The 15,157-nt window shown below is 32.4% G+C and overlaps 1 protein-coding gene across 2 annotated transcripts in view; it reads right to left on the reverse strand.

The window, feature by feature from the left end:
* Positions 1-15,157, reverse strand: part of LOC136975644 (C2 domain-containing protein 5) — a 214,485-nt gene that overhangs the window by 66,507 nt on the left and 132,821 nt on the right. For both annotated transcript variants that reach the window (XM_067270731.1, XM_067270732.1), the window contains exon 20: positions 8,711-8,776. In XM_067270731.1, coding sequence (XP_067126832.1) covers positions 8,711-8,776 — 66 coding nt within the window. The remainder of the gene's footprint in view (positions 1-8,710; positions 8,777-15,157) is intronic.

The raw sequence follows: 15,157 nt of genomic DNA on the forward strand, positions 1-15,157 counted from the left end.
TGTTAACCAGGTGATTGGAACATTTGTTTGGTTTCAATCAATTTTCGGTAGTGATCATTACCCGAGAATTAGTTTCTGTGTGAGACTCACATTCGCATGTCTTGGTTGGCCAAAAAAGACTGGTATTATATAAAACTCATTGTACAGATGAGCCTGTATAGTTTGTAAATGACTGTATGTGTGACCTGGTGAACAACTTTGTAAATTTTTGTATATATCGACATTCTACCTGTACGTAAACTTATTGTTAAGTTGACTTTCCTTTGTCTTCCTTCCCATGTGGTAATCATTCACATTCACAATGATCTTAATACTGATTAAGGTCATCCCCACAAGTTACTACTGACTGTAAAGTTTCTTTTAGAATAGTGTATTTAGATTTGGATGATTGAAATATAGAAAAAAAAACTGAACCACCTTGCTTGCTTGTTCTTTTTTAAATTCAAACTTGAGAATCAACAAACATAGCACACCCCCATACCTATAGTATTAGTGTACAGCATGTGCCAAAAGTGTACAGAATTCCAGTTTTTAATTGGTTTGGATGTAATTTGTTATAAGTAGAGTCCACTTACTAATCACTGACTAGCAGATTAAGGGAGCATAAGTATACTGTAGAAAAGAATAAGCCAATTATGACCAAGGCCACAATTGGCTTCTTAATTGGTAAGTAGTATATGTAGTGGTATAGTTATACCACTACATATACTACTTACATTATTCTTTTACACAGTATACTACACCACTAAGACAAAATAAAAGTTAACTTAAATGAAGTTGAGATGGTATAAACCATCTCAACTTCACCTTTAACACCTACCACATTGAATTTTTTGAGCTCCTGGAGGTCTTTAATGCAATGAGGAGAGGGGAGTACATCATTTATAAGAACACAAACTCCTTATCATAGGCCTGAAAATCCTTACAATACCTGATGTACAACACTGCCTTCATCAGAACCTTGAAATATCTCCAACAGAATTTTAATACGTCATGTGGAGGAGGTGTTTACATTGTTGTGAGAATGTAGTTTTTGTCTTTACACCCTTCTCAAAATAATATCTTGTTCTTATTTCATATATAATATAAAAATTTTATTTACTGTATTTATTTTATTATTGTATATATCATTTTTCCTTATTCTCTGCATTATTATTTTTATGTTTTTACAGTAGAGCGTCGTTTATCCGAATCAATTAAAGACGAGTTGTTCGAATAACTGATTTTTTTGGATAACCAATTATGTATGAAAAAATATATTAACCTATCCGATGTTGAAATTTTTCTCCATTGTGTGTCGTTTCATGTTGAATTTTCGTCAATTTTAAGCTTAACGAAAATTTTTATAATAATAATCAACACTATTGTATTGTTAAAAATTATTTCTTTATTTTGTACAAACAAAATAAATATATTGAAAAATATAAAAACAAAAAAATTATACTTTAGAAGTTAATCTAGTATCAAAAACGTTCAATTCAGCGTGATACGGTCCGACTGGAAAGCTTTCGGTTAACTGGCTTTCGGATAAACGACGCTCTACTGTATTCTGTTTGCATTTTTATTATATTTAAATTTATTCTTAAATTTTCAAAATCTTAATCCATTTGAAACATGCATGCTATGGCTGCACATCATAATTTATTTTAATTTGTTCAGATTGACCGTGTAAATAACTCTTTGTTCCTTTCCTCCTCCTGTTCATTATCCCATGTCCTTTATTCCCTTTCTTCTTGAGGAGAAGTCACCTCCAGAAAGTGACTGTTGTAACGAAGTGAAGGTGTAGGGAGCTTGAGGGCATTTTGAAAAGAGAGAAGGCACTTTTAACCAGGAGCTCAAGGTGAGCAGACAGACAACGTTTTCTCCATAATAACAGTGTGGGTTGAGCAATCACTTATAAGACCAAACAACCTTGAGTGGAAGACTCAAAATATAATAGTTGATTCAATACTTGTGAAAGGAATTACATGCCTAACCAACAGAAAGTGGATATGAGGTAAACTGGCAATAAAAAATAAAAAAAAAAATCTTTCCAGCATTATAAGGATGGTTTTCTGTGGATTATGCAAACAAGAAGAATTGTAAGTCTCAGCAGATCCAGGTATCTATTTTGAAGATCCATAACTAGGTATTGTAGTTTTTTCTTTGCTTTAAACAATAACCATTTGCTCATTATGTGTTGGAGCACTGGAAACATTTCACAATACATGAGGTGATATGGGAACAGAACAGGGAGATCTGTTATAAAATAAATAAATTCTTATTTGTCTTTTGAATAAAGTAATTTATCTTCCTGAGTGATGTTTAAGACACATCACTAACATGTTATAAACCCAGGAGATGATCAAAGCATGTAAGTGAACTTTGTTTAGTATTTGTTCAGTAATAATGTTTGCTAAAATAAAATTTTTTTGAGGAAACATTGAAGAGTTAACGTGGCAAACCAAACTGAGGCAAAGTTTATAATTGAGAAGTTAACTGATATAAATTATCAATCATGGAAATTTAAAATAAAACTGGTATTAATCAAGGAAGGTTGCTGGAAAATTGTTAAGGAGAATAAGCCAAAAAATGCTACTGCAGACTGGATAGATCAAAATAAAAATGCACAGTTGACAATTTGCCTAACCCTAGATAATAGTCAGATTTTATCTACATTATTAATTGTGAAACTGCTAAAGAAATGTGAGTTGCTTTACAAAAGGTCCATGAAAAAGCCAATTTAAGCAGTAAAATGTATTTCCTCAAAAAATATTATCAGTCACATATGAAACCAGAACAAAATATGCATGATTACATTACAGAAGTGTTAGAACTTGCTGAAAAGCTATGTGATATGGAAAAAGAGATTGACCATTTCCATATAGGAACCCTTTCATTTGGAAGGTTGCCTAATGAATATAACCCATTAATAACTGCATTAGAAGTTAGGCCAAAATATGAAATCACATTAAATTATGTAAAAGGAAAATTAACGGATGAGTATCAGAAAATGAGTGAAGTGCACAAAGAGCTGAAACTCAAAGAGAGAGATCAAGCTTTAAAGACATGAAAGGTAAATAAAAGCAGAAACAATTTGCAAATAAGAAAGGATTGGATACAAAAATATGTTTTTGCTGCAAAAAGCAGGGTCATTTCAGGGCCTTCATTTTTCACTTCCAGAAGATTGTTTCTTCTGGAAATGAAAAATGAAGTATAAAGAATAGAAACACCCTGATAAGACTAAGATTGCAGCAAATGAAGACTTGATCACAGCAAAGGAAAAATAATACTCTTTTAAAGGAGTGGAAAGAGAAATGGCAATAAATAAAAAAAGGAGAAAATTGTTCAGGTGACCGGTACATTGACTCTGGTGCCTCAGCAATGATGATAGGACCGAAAACATTCTTCCAAATATTAACTGAAAGTGACAATAGGAAGGTACAACAAACAGATAAAAGCCATCTTTGAAGTAAAAGGGAATGGTAGTGCCACATTATGGTGCAAAAGTGTATCTGATCAGGTAACAGGGCTAAGCCCGAATGATGTATTATATGTACCAAATCTGGACAGCAACTTACTCTCAGTCAGCAAGTTAACTAAGTTTGGATATATGGTTGTCTTTGTAAATGATGAAGGATATATCAATGAATACAATAATATAATTGCAAGTGCATTTCTCAAAAAATAATTATGTTCTAAAATTATGAAAACAAGCAAAACTAGTACACAAAGTTAACAACAACAAATGTCTACACATGACATAAAATAATAGGACATAGAAGTATTGAGAGTGTAAAATATTTAGAAAATAATTTAGTGACAGGTATAAAAATAGTGTCCTGCGACCATGTACAGGCATGCACTAGTTGTGTTCAAGGAAAGATGACAAGCAAGCCATATCCTGAGACAAGGAAGAAAGAATCGAATGATGTATAAGATATCATACACTCAGATGTGTGTGAATGAAAACGCTTACCTCAGCAGGTAATAGATATATTGTAACTTTTATTGACGATTTCTCAAGATATATGGTTATCTTCTTCATGGAGACAAAAATGAAGTTATTGAAAAGTGGAAAAAGTTTGTGCAAGTGGTAAAAACAAAATTTGACAAAACACCCAAGATATTTCATTCCAATAATGGTAAAGAGTATGTAGACAAGAAAATGAAGACATTCCTTAAGGAAAAAGGTGTTGTTCATCAGACAAGTGTAGCATACTCTCCACAACAAAATGATGTGGCTGAACAAAACACAGGTCACTCATAGTCAGTAAGGTGCATGTTGAAAGATCTAAACCTTCCTAATATATTGTGGGGAGAAGCTGTAATGACAGCATGTTATTTACAAAACAGAAATAACCATAGAAATTTGCAGAAAACCCCATATGAATTATGACACGGTGGAAAACCAGACATGAGCCATTTGTGAATTTTCGGACCCAAAGTTCATGTTCTTATCCTGAAGAAGAATCATGAAAAGTGGGATGCATGTTCACATGTTGGAACCTTTGTTGGATACAGTAATACACAAAAGGATTATAGGATTTTTGACCTGAAAACTAATTGTGTAATTGTTCATAGGATAGTGATATTTAAAGAACAGAGCCATAATAATGAGCAAAGATTGGTTACATTATCTTCAACCAACATAGAATATGTAGTAACTTTTTCAGCTGCTCAAAAAGTAACATGAATCAGAAAATTGTTGAAAGATTTTAGTGTAATACAAAATCAAGAAACCCCATTATTTGAGGATAATTAGGGATGTATTCGATGAGAAAACAGTGAGAAGGCCACTGCATGTAGCAAGCGCACAGATGTTCTTTTGCATTACCTGAAAGATCGTCAAAAAAATAACAAAATAATGTATAAAATAAAGATAAAAATAAAATAAAGATAATGTATTGCACCATTGAGAATATGCTAACAGATTTATTTACAAAATCTCACATCTAAAAGATATAGTCTCATTTTATTACATAATTCCCTGTGTCATTCAATATTAACCTCTCATGATTGAATTGTTTATTGAAAAAAAGTATTGTAGTTTTTTCTACGTTTTAGACAATAACTGTTGGAGCACTGGCAACATTTTACAGTACATGAGGTGATATGAGAACTGTAAAGGTCTGCTTTTAGCGTAGCAGGTCTAAAAGCCACACGACCGGGGTAATTGGTCCCACCTGGCGTTGGGTCTATAAACGGCCGGGAAGAACAAAGGGGTAGCGTCTCCATTTATGGGTACACGTCAATGTGTTTGCCACGTGTTGGTCGGCTTGAAAAACGTAAACAAGGCATGGACGCGACTGTAAGCTGCGTCGTCGGGAGGAGGGCGGACGTCTTTGGAAGCTCCCAGGGGAAAAGAAGGACCTGATTGGTCACAAGTTGTCGCAGTGAAACTCTTTAAATTGTAAGAGTGGCGAGAGGAACGGGGAGAAGGGTGAGAGACCGGATACATGGTAGTCTCTGACACTTAGGAAGCCCGTGAGGTGTAGAGAGAGTTTTCTCCTCTTAGGAATTCCTCTGAGAAGGGTTAGTGAAGAGACCGGACGGCCACACGGTTGAGCCAACTCCGCAAACCGACCGGAGTTTCCCCAGAGTCTAATAGTCCCCAACAGACAAGCTGTACGTGAGATACCACACCTTTGTTGCATAGTGTGTGTAATGTTGTCAAACTTGTATATCCTGTAAATATTTGTTTTGTAAATAAACTGTAAATATTCATTGGATTGAGTGTGGAGGTGTAACTTTCCACGAACCAATGTACGAACATTCTCGGGTCGTAAAAACCAACTTGAGACGGATCATCGTAAAGATCTTAACGGATTACATAAGGATCTTCACTAGAACAGAACAGGGCTATCTGTTATACAATAAATAAATTCTTATTTGTCTTTTGAATAAAGTAATTTATCTTTCTGAGCTATGTTTAAGACACATAGGAACACTTTGCCATCCTTCAAACTTTCCTTTGTTCTCCACCCATAATTTTGCTGCAAGTAGTTGTAATTAGTTGAAAGTAATTATAAGAATTAGCTGTATGAACAATGGTCTTAGCACACGTTTCTTGTTTAATGGTTTTTTTTTTCTTGTTTGTTCGATATTGATTTCCACAATATACTAATTTGGTAAACTGTCCCCAGAACCAGTTGGATGTTGGGTGTTTGATTTTTTAACTAAATTAAAAAGTTTGTTTATCAATTCTACAGTGTCATTCTTCCTGTGCTTGCTTTTGTGGATAGAAAAACAAGTTCAGCACTAAATTACAATATTATCACAATGCATTTAAATGTCTGTTTTAAAAAACATTCCATTTCGTCATTTTGAACCTGATAAAAACCTGTGAATAAAACTGAAAATGTTAGTTCAGAAAAAAATTATTGCTAGAAGGATGAAATGTTTGTGTACTTTCTGTTATCTGTGCATTTATACTTAGCATCTACATAGTAACATTATAAATCTCACAGTTTAATAGAAGTAAAGTAAACAGAAGTGAGCTAAACAAACATTAGACAAGTATATGTGTGTCTTTGGTGATTATATAGAGTACGTTACAAAAAATGATGATAACAGATGAATAAAATCTATAGTATACAAAGCATTTTCATATTTATTAAAGATGCTTTTGGTAACTTTATGCAGAGAAAAACTGTTGGGTATGTTCATAACAACAAATTAAAATTGGCAGACAAGTAGCAACATCACGTAACCCACATTCACCTTTCAAATTAACATTTTTACACAGATAACCAAAAAGGTTATCTTACATTAATTTAAATTATGATAATGAATTGCCATTAAATATTTAAACCTTGAACAAAACCTTTTAATTTGCAGCTGTTTTATTATCTATTTGAATTTGCCAAGACACACAAGCCAGAAAAAAGCCTAAGATCAGTGGTTGATAAACACTGCTCATCTACAATAATACTAGAATGATTACTAAAGCTTTCTTAACATGCACATGACTCCACACAAATACAGCATAAAACAGTTGCTAGAATTGCTCCAGAAAATGAAAAATGTGAAATTAAAAAGAGGTTACATGACGGTACTAGATTTCAAGGCTTTATACCCCTCAATCAAACTAGAGCGATGTTTTTGCCATCCGAGAGACTTCTTAATAAGCAGGATCAGAAATGCAGAAAAGATGAGAAAACAGATACTAGAACTGATGCATCTAGCCACATATTCATAAATCTTTAATTTTAAAGGAATAACATGCTCGACATAGAGGAGTGGCAATGGGAAGTCCCGTATCCAGTGCATTGTGAGAGGTGGTCTTAAGGACATTAGAAAATGCCATCATACCAAAATATGCAGTACAAGTCATAATATACACACATTATGTTGATGACGTCTTGGTTATCTGGAAAGAAAAACCAGACATACAGCAATTTATAAGAGACATTAACTCCAACAACTTTGGCCTAGAGATTGAGCTGGAACAAGAGAATGATAAAACTGTACATTTTCTGGATATATCAATAGAAGTAGAGAGAAGAGGGGAAATCGCTACAAAAGTTTACAGAAAGCCGACATATAACCCGTTGTTAATATCATGGACTTCACATGACCTAGCAACTTATAAACTGGCAGCATACCAGGCACTTATACAGAGAGTGTACACACACTGCAGCAAAGTGCAGGACAGATTTAAAAAATTACAGCATATCAAAGAGCTAGCATGGCAATTCGGAGTCAACCTGAATGCAATAACCAACAAAAGAAAAATGGACAATAGCAAAGTTAATAAATGGGGAAAAGTAGATTACACAGCAATGGAATACATGGCTCCCCTAAGCAACATTACAAACAAATAGGAGCAGCAACAAACAAAAAGATAATTTTCAAAAGGAATCCAACAGTATACCAGATGTTATGTATGGACAAGGAAGACATAGACCAGAGCCTTATTCCCAGAGTAAATAAAATTCCATACAAGACAAAAGGTGGCAAAAACAGCTTTACTACATCGGAACCACAGGGAGGTAATTAAATGAGAGATTAAAAGAACATAAAAGAAATGTAGAGAACAAGCAGCCAGTCACAACACTAGCAACATATATTATAGCAGACCCAACAAAGGTTACAGTGGAATGGGAATGAGCAAAAGTAATACAAAAGATTCAAGACAAGAGAAGCCTCAAATATGCAGAAGCATGGCAAATACACAAGACCATCCAGGCAGGACAAGTGATCAACTTTAGAGAATCAAGTAAAATCTCAGCAGCATGGAAAGTAGGAGTAATACAAATATATTAGTAGGAAAAAAGGACAGTTTAAAGAAATAGGCACAATTGTGGCCTTTTTATGTTTGCAGTTATGTTACTTTATTTAAGTATTTATTTATTTATTCATTTATGTTCCTATCTACTTTATTTGTATGTTTATACATGTTATTATCACATATATATTGTAATTTTATATTTACGAGATTTCACACTAGAAAGTTCAAATTTAAAAACGTTCCAAAACAAATTTCATTGTATACAAATCGGAAGCATTCGATTTTTGTTCTTGAAGGTCATTAAAAATGACCGAAAGCATTCAAATAGATAACAAAATGGCTGCATATTAAAAGGTTTAGTTGTTTTTATGAAGTGCAGTTAGAGAAAAGATTAAATATTTATTAAGTATAATATATAAGACCATTAACAATTTTTATATAAAAGTCTACAATGATTTACATATATTATCATTTATAAACATCTTATTATTTTCTCACCTTTCCTTTCACAATTTTTGGTATGCTTGGAGATGGTAGAGCAGTTAGATATGCACCCGTACCAGTCTGAAATATAAATGGACTACATATTGCACCTTTATTTAAAAGTATAAAAATGATTTGTTTTAAAAAATATATATCAGTATTCTGAAGCCAAATATATTGATACTAAGCCAAACAATCGCCGTAATTAATCAGGCTATTATTATGCTATAATTAATGAATAGAAACTAAGTAATTTGGTACTAGAGGTAGATGTTAAGAACAATCTCTTATCCAAATTAATAATTATAATAATTAAATAATTTATTAAATAATTTAGAACATTAAATAAATAATTATATAATTTAGTATGTTCTAGAAGAAAAAAAACTACTCTGGAGCAGGACTTCCAAATACCACAACTGCCAAACAGTGCAGTGTGCTTGCCAGTGCCATAAGTAACTGTAAATGGTTATATCTAAATTTAAATATGTCCGGAAGCAAAGACCTGCTTGGGATTTAGATGGCATAACTGGCAAATGCACCACATGGTAAGCAGAAGTCCTGCTCCAGGATAGTTGTTTTCTTCCAGAATGTTCTAAATTATTATAGTTATTAATTTAGATAAGAGATAGCACCCATCATCATAATTAATAATTAGAAACTAATTATTAATTATGATGGAAAGATGTAAAGGAGAGAAAAGAAGAATGCACAGTGGATGGAGTATAGGTGAGAGAAATAGAGAGGGAGATAGAATACGCAGTAGCATTTGACCTGGCAATAGTCAACACTCACTTCAAAAAAAAATTAGTTTATAACATAGAAGAATAGAAACAAGATAAGCCAGATTGACTATGCACATAAACATCTCTAAACCCAATGTTTTTAGTCAAAGCCAAACAATCACCATAATTAATCAGGCTACTATTAATAACTAAATTCTAAGTAATTTGGTACTAGAGATAGGTGTTAGGTGCCATCTCCTATTAAAAATAATAAGTATGATTAAATTAATATTTATTAAATAATTTAGAATATTCTGGAAAAAAAGAATTGGCCCAGAGTGGAACTTAAACCCACAACTCTCACTTACCATGCAGATGCATTGCCAATTATGTTACCCAGACTACCATGTGACTCTTCACTTCCAGACATTTCATTTTAGATATAACCATCTACAATTACTTACAGCATTTACTCTTTTCTTTAAGAATATTCTAAATTATTTAACAAATGTTAATTTAATTACAATTATATAATAAAACAGACCATTTGATCTCCAGCAATATTTTAATATAATAAAAATGTTTTTCACCTATTCACAGGTCTTCCCTAGTTAAGACTAACTAATGAAATAAATAAGCATTTTTGAAATAATATCAAACAAATATAAAATTACAAAATCAGAGGTTCTAAAAGTTAAATGTATATACAGGTATATCTCGGGTTACATTGTTGAGTTAAGTCATTCTCGATTATATATCATTTGTCAAAAAAATATATGGAAAAATAAAAATCAAGTTTAAGTCATTTTATTTGTCCGTCACAAATATTGAAGTCGTAATATCACTAGAAAAGCACATAAAATCATGTTACTGTACAATAAATAAAAATAAAAGTATATAAAATCATATTAAAATACTCAGAATCAGTTGTTGATGCTGACAATCCACAGCCATCTACGTCTGCTATGTAAATAAACAAATTAAATGTAAATATTGGTAAATTTAACATAAATTAGTTTTTTCTATCATCGCAAAATGATTTTAATAACTGTATTTGTAATTTAACCTTACAAAATCATTTTATTTTATAATGTCTTAGAGCAAACCACATTCACAAATAGAGTCCACGATGTACAGTACTTAAACATTGAGCGGTAAAGGGCCTAAAACCACAAAGAAAAAAAAAAAAGTACTTAAACATCGCCAAATTGTAAACATGTACTGTACATGTATTCATAAATTTAGATTACTTTTTTTTCTGTACTGTATTAAAAACTAAAATTTATTTGTTTGTAAGCTTAAAATAGATTCTTATTAACCATATATTATTAAAAATGCATTTATAAATAAAATACAGAACTGAGAATGGTAATTTCTGGTTTAGCCTAGTGACAAGTGAATTTGACTTAAGTCGCCTCTCCTGGAACCAATTACCGACATAATGTGAGGTATACTTGTAATATAAAATTTTAAAAGAAAACCAAAATTTAAAATTTAAAAAGAAAATAAAACTCAATAATTAAGATTTAACTTTTAAAATAAATAAAACATTAAACAAATAAATAAAAGTAACAAAAGAAATAAGTGTCAAAGTTCACGTTTCAAAAATATATATCCATGCTGTGAATAGACTGTCTGTATCTATAAAATTAATACATATTTGTTTTTCTGAGCTTTGAATAGTTCAATCATTTCCAAATATCGGAGGACAATAAGATTTCTATTTGATTAAATTATTGCTGCCTCTTCTCATGCAACCTTTATGTCTTGCAGCCAACTAGTAGCCAAGTGATTCCATTCCCTGAACACTAGGAGTTTGGTTGTGGGTTCGCACCTCGCCAGGACGGACTGGCCATGTGGAATTTTCCAGGTTTTCTCCATGTCAGTAACACCTAAATAGGGGCCAGTTACCCTTAAAAAGACCTCCTGAAAGGCATCCCCTCAGGCAGATTGCCCAAGTGTTGCGTTGCCATAACTTAACCAAACAAACAAACAATTATGTCTTGTTCCCTGGCTTAGTTGGCCAAGGCTGTGCTATTCATGTTCTTGTTGATTGTGTAGTTATGTTCCTTGAGTCTTGCTTTCAAACTCGTCATTGTAGCTCCCGCATGTGTAAGTTTACATCAAAAACATCGATCCTCTAGAGCAGGGGTGGCCAACAAGTCGATCGCGATTGACCGGTCGATCGCAAACCCAATTTTGGTCGATCGTTTGCGATGTCTTGATTTAATGTGTTACACTTGTAACCGAACGCAACGCGTGAACATAACGCGCAAACGCAACTGTAGTGATATCGGACCCTCCGCGTCCTCCCTGAGTTGTGGTTTTGTCGGTCCATGTGCAATCCATTTGAGTACAGTTATAAAAAGGGAATAAGAAATGTAGACAAAGGGTCATAAAACCGAAATAAAGAAAGGCTGGAAGAGGGGCGGAGAGAGTAGGTCGAAACACGGTAAAGAGAGGAAGGGTGAAGTGGTGGTCCCCGAAAGTGATAACGTTGAGTTTCAATTTTTTTCTGTTTAAAATGTAAGTACCTTTTCTTTATGTTTTAAATTAAATTGTGGCTTTTCTTACCTATCTATTTACTTGATAAGTAAGCGTTCTCCGCAACAGACCTCTAAACTATTTTCTTAATTTTCTAGGAAAATATTTAATTCAATACTTATTGTCGTATTTCTTTTGCATTTTAGTATACCCACGAACATGAGTAGTAAACCAAAAAAATCGAAAACTTATCATTTCAATGAAGAATGGGAACTCGATTACTTTTTTACAATGGTGAATGATAAATGTCGTTGCTTAATATGCCTTACTTCGATAGCCATCGCTAAAAAGGGTAATCTGGAGAGACATTTTTTAGCTTTACATAACAAGTATCAAACAGATTATCCACCAAATTCCGAACTGAGAAAACATAAAGTTAGGGGTCTTAAAACTCAATTAACAAATCAACAAAATGTTTTCAAAAAACCAATGTTGAAGTCACAAGCAGTAACTACTGCATCATTCAAAGTAAGCTACCTCTTAGCAAAAAACTGTAAAACATTTTCTGACGGTGAATTTGTAAAGGAAATTTTTTTGGAAATGTCAGATTCACTTTTTAATGATTTTAAGAACAAGAGTGAAATTATTGCTGCAATTCAAGATCTACAACTGTCTCGAAACACTGTGATGCGACGAATTGAGAAGATGAGTGGAAATGTAAAAGAACAGTTATATAACGATATTAATAGATGTTCTTGTTTTTCCCTTCAATGTGATGAATCGACAGATATAAGTGATACAGCACAATTACTTGTTTTCATTCGTATGGTTTTTAAGGATTTTACATGTAAAGAAGAATTGTTGGGTATGATTTCTTTGAAAGAAAGGACTAGAGGTGTAGATATATTCAAAGCCTTTAAAAACTTGCTCAATGATTTGAAAGTACCACTTTTTAAATTAGTTTCAATAACAACGGATGGCGCAGCTGCAATGATAGGTCGCATAAATGGATTTATAACCCTATGTCAAAATGAAGATAAATTCCCAGCCTTTTTGAGCTACCACTGCATAATTCACCAGCAAGTGTTAGCCAGCAAGAGACTAAATACAAAAGAGGTAATGGACATAGCGTTTAAAATTGTTAATTCAATTCGAGGAAGTTCCCTCAAACGGCGTCTCTTCCAACTGCAGCTTGACGAAGGTCAACCTGAATTATTACTACATACCGATGTTAGATGGCTAAGCAGAGGTAAATTTCTGCAACGATTTCGTGATTTATTGCCTGAAATAATAGATTTTCTTCACGAGCAAGGTGGAAAATGTGAAAATATAAATGATGAAACTTGGCTTAGTGACTTAGCATTTCTTACCGATTTTACTTCAATATTAAGTCATTTAAATTTAGAATTACAAGGTAAAAATAAAACAGTAATTGATATGATCAGCTGCATAGATTATATATAAAACAAAATTTATTTTGCTAATAGAAGATCTGCAACAAAATAATCTGAATCATTTTCCAAATATGGCGGATAATATACAAAAACATAAAAATATTAATTATAAGATCGACAAATACATCACGGAAATCCAAAAAGTAATTGAAGATTTTGAGATAAGATTCCAAGATTTTGAAAAAATTAAAGAAATTGTGGAATTTATATCTTTTCCTTTTAAAAAAGATTTAAGTGTGAAACGCATTAGCCAAAAAATTTCAGACATATTTCATATGGAGCAAAAGGCATTAGAAAATGAAATTATAATTTTACAAACTGATTTAATCTTACAAGCCAGAAAATTTGAAGAAAATTTTTGGAAATACGTCAAACGAGAAAAATATCCCAGTATCACCAAATGTAGCGAATATATTTATTCTTGTTTCAGATCTACGTATCTGTGTGAATCGGCATTTTCATACTTAAAGTTAACGAAGACTAAACAACGTTCCGTCCTGACTGATTCCCATACTGAAGACTCATTATTATTATCTTTGTCAGGATATACACCTAATTATGATTTCTTGGTTAGAGACACGCAAACTCAGTCCTCTCATTAATGTTAAGGTAATAAAATAAATTCTAAATATGTCTTTATCTGTAGCTAATTTGAATTAATAAATATTGTTAATAATTACTCGTGTTGTTTTAATTCTCTTGGAAGTGATTTTTTTGGCCCGTTAAATAATTATGTTGTTTTTTACGTAGGTAGATATACAGGCTGTTTCAGAACGAGGTGCACTCCCGCGAACAATTGATAAATTGGCAAAAAATAAGTCTAAAAATCTTATATCATTCTACCACGATAAATTTTCCTGGCGCAAAAAAATAAAATAAAATAAAATCGCGAAAGTGAAATCTTAAAATCAAATTATCTGCCATTTTGTGCATTTTTATAACAACTTTTTCATATTTAAGAACAAACAGTACCTCAACTTATACATCGCAGTTGATAAAAAAATTAAATAGATTTTTAGTAACTTAAAATATAATCTTGAAAAAGTGTTGAAAAATCGAATTAGCTGCAAATGAATGAACTTGTACCTACAAATATCAAAAGTTGAGACTGGAAATTTGTTTTCTTTATGAATGAAAATTAATAAGTGATTTAAAAAATAAAAAATAGTTTTGAACATATCTTTTGCTTATCTACTCATAGCTTGCGGGAGTGCACCTCGTACTGAAACAGTGTATAAGCATAGTATGTATTTCGCATCTCCTCCTCCCCACCTAAACTATGTCTACGACAACAAGTCGATCACAACACATTTTTAAGATAAAAAGTAGATCTTATGTACACAAAAGTTGGCCACCCCTGTTCTAGAGCATGGGTTGGCAACCTTTTGACAGCGTTGTGGCAAACCTAAGTTATAGTGTTATTCAGGTGCCAACATGATTTTACCAACTTTATTATATAGGTATTATCATAATTGTTCCAATTATAATGGACATCAAAAGTACATAATTTTGAAGTCAAGTTGTTAACTGAATTATGTTTTTACACGTGAAGCACAAGCACAATATGTACACAGTGACATGGAGTATAAATGCATGCACTGTAATATAAATATACAGTCAAACCGGTTTTTATGTGGTGGATAGGGACCGCATTAAAAAAAAAAACGCACGAAACTTCACAAGTGGCTATAAAAAATAGTTTTCACAACACAATTAAAAAAATATTTTTTTTTATGCAGTCAATAGGGACCGCATAAAAAAGTCTCACATAGAAAATAACTCAAAACCATACTAAATAA

This window comes from Centruroides vittatus, unplaced genomic scaffold, assembly GCF_030686945.1.
Source record: "Centruroides vittatus isolate TY-2023 unplaced genomic scaffold, ASM3068694v2 contig_377, whole genome shotgun sequence".
Taxonomy (NCBI): Eukaryota; Metazoa; Arthropoda; class Arachnida; order Scorpiones; family Buthidae; genus Centruroides; species Centruroides vittatus.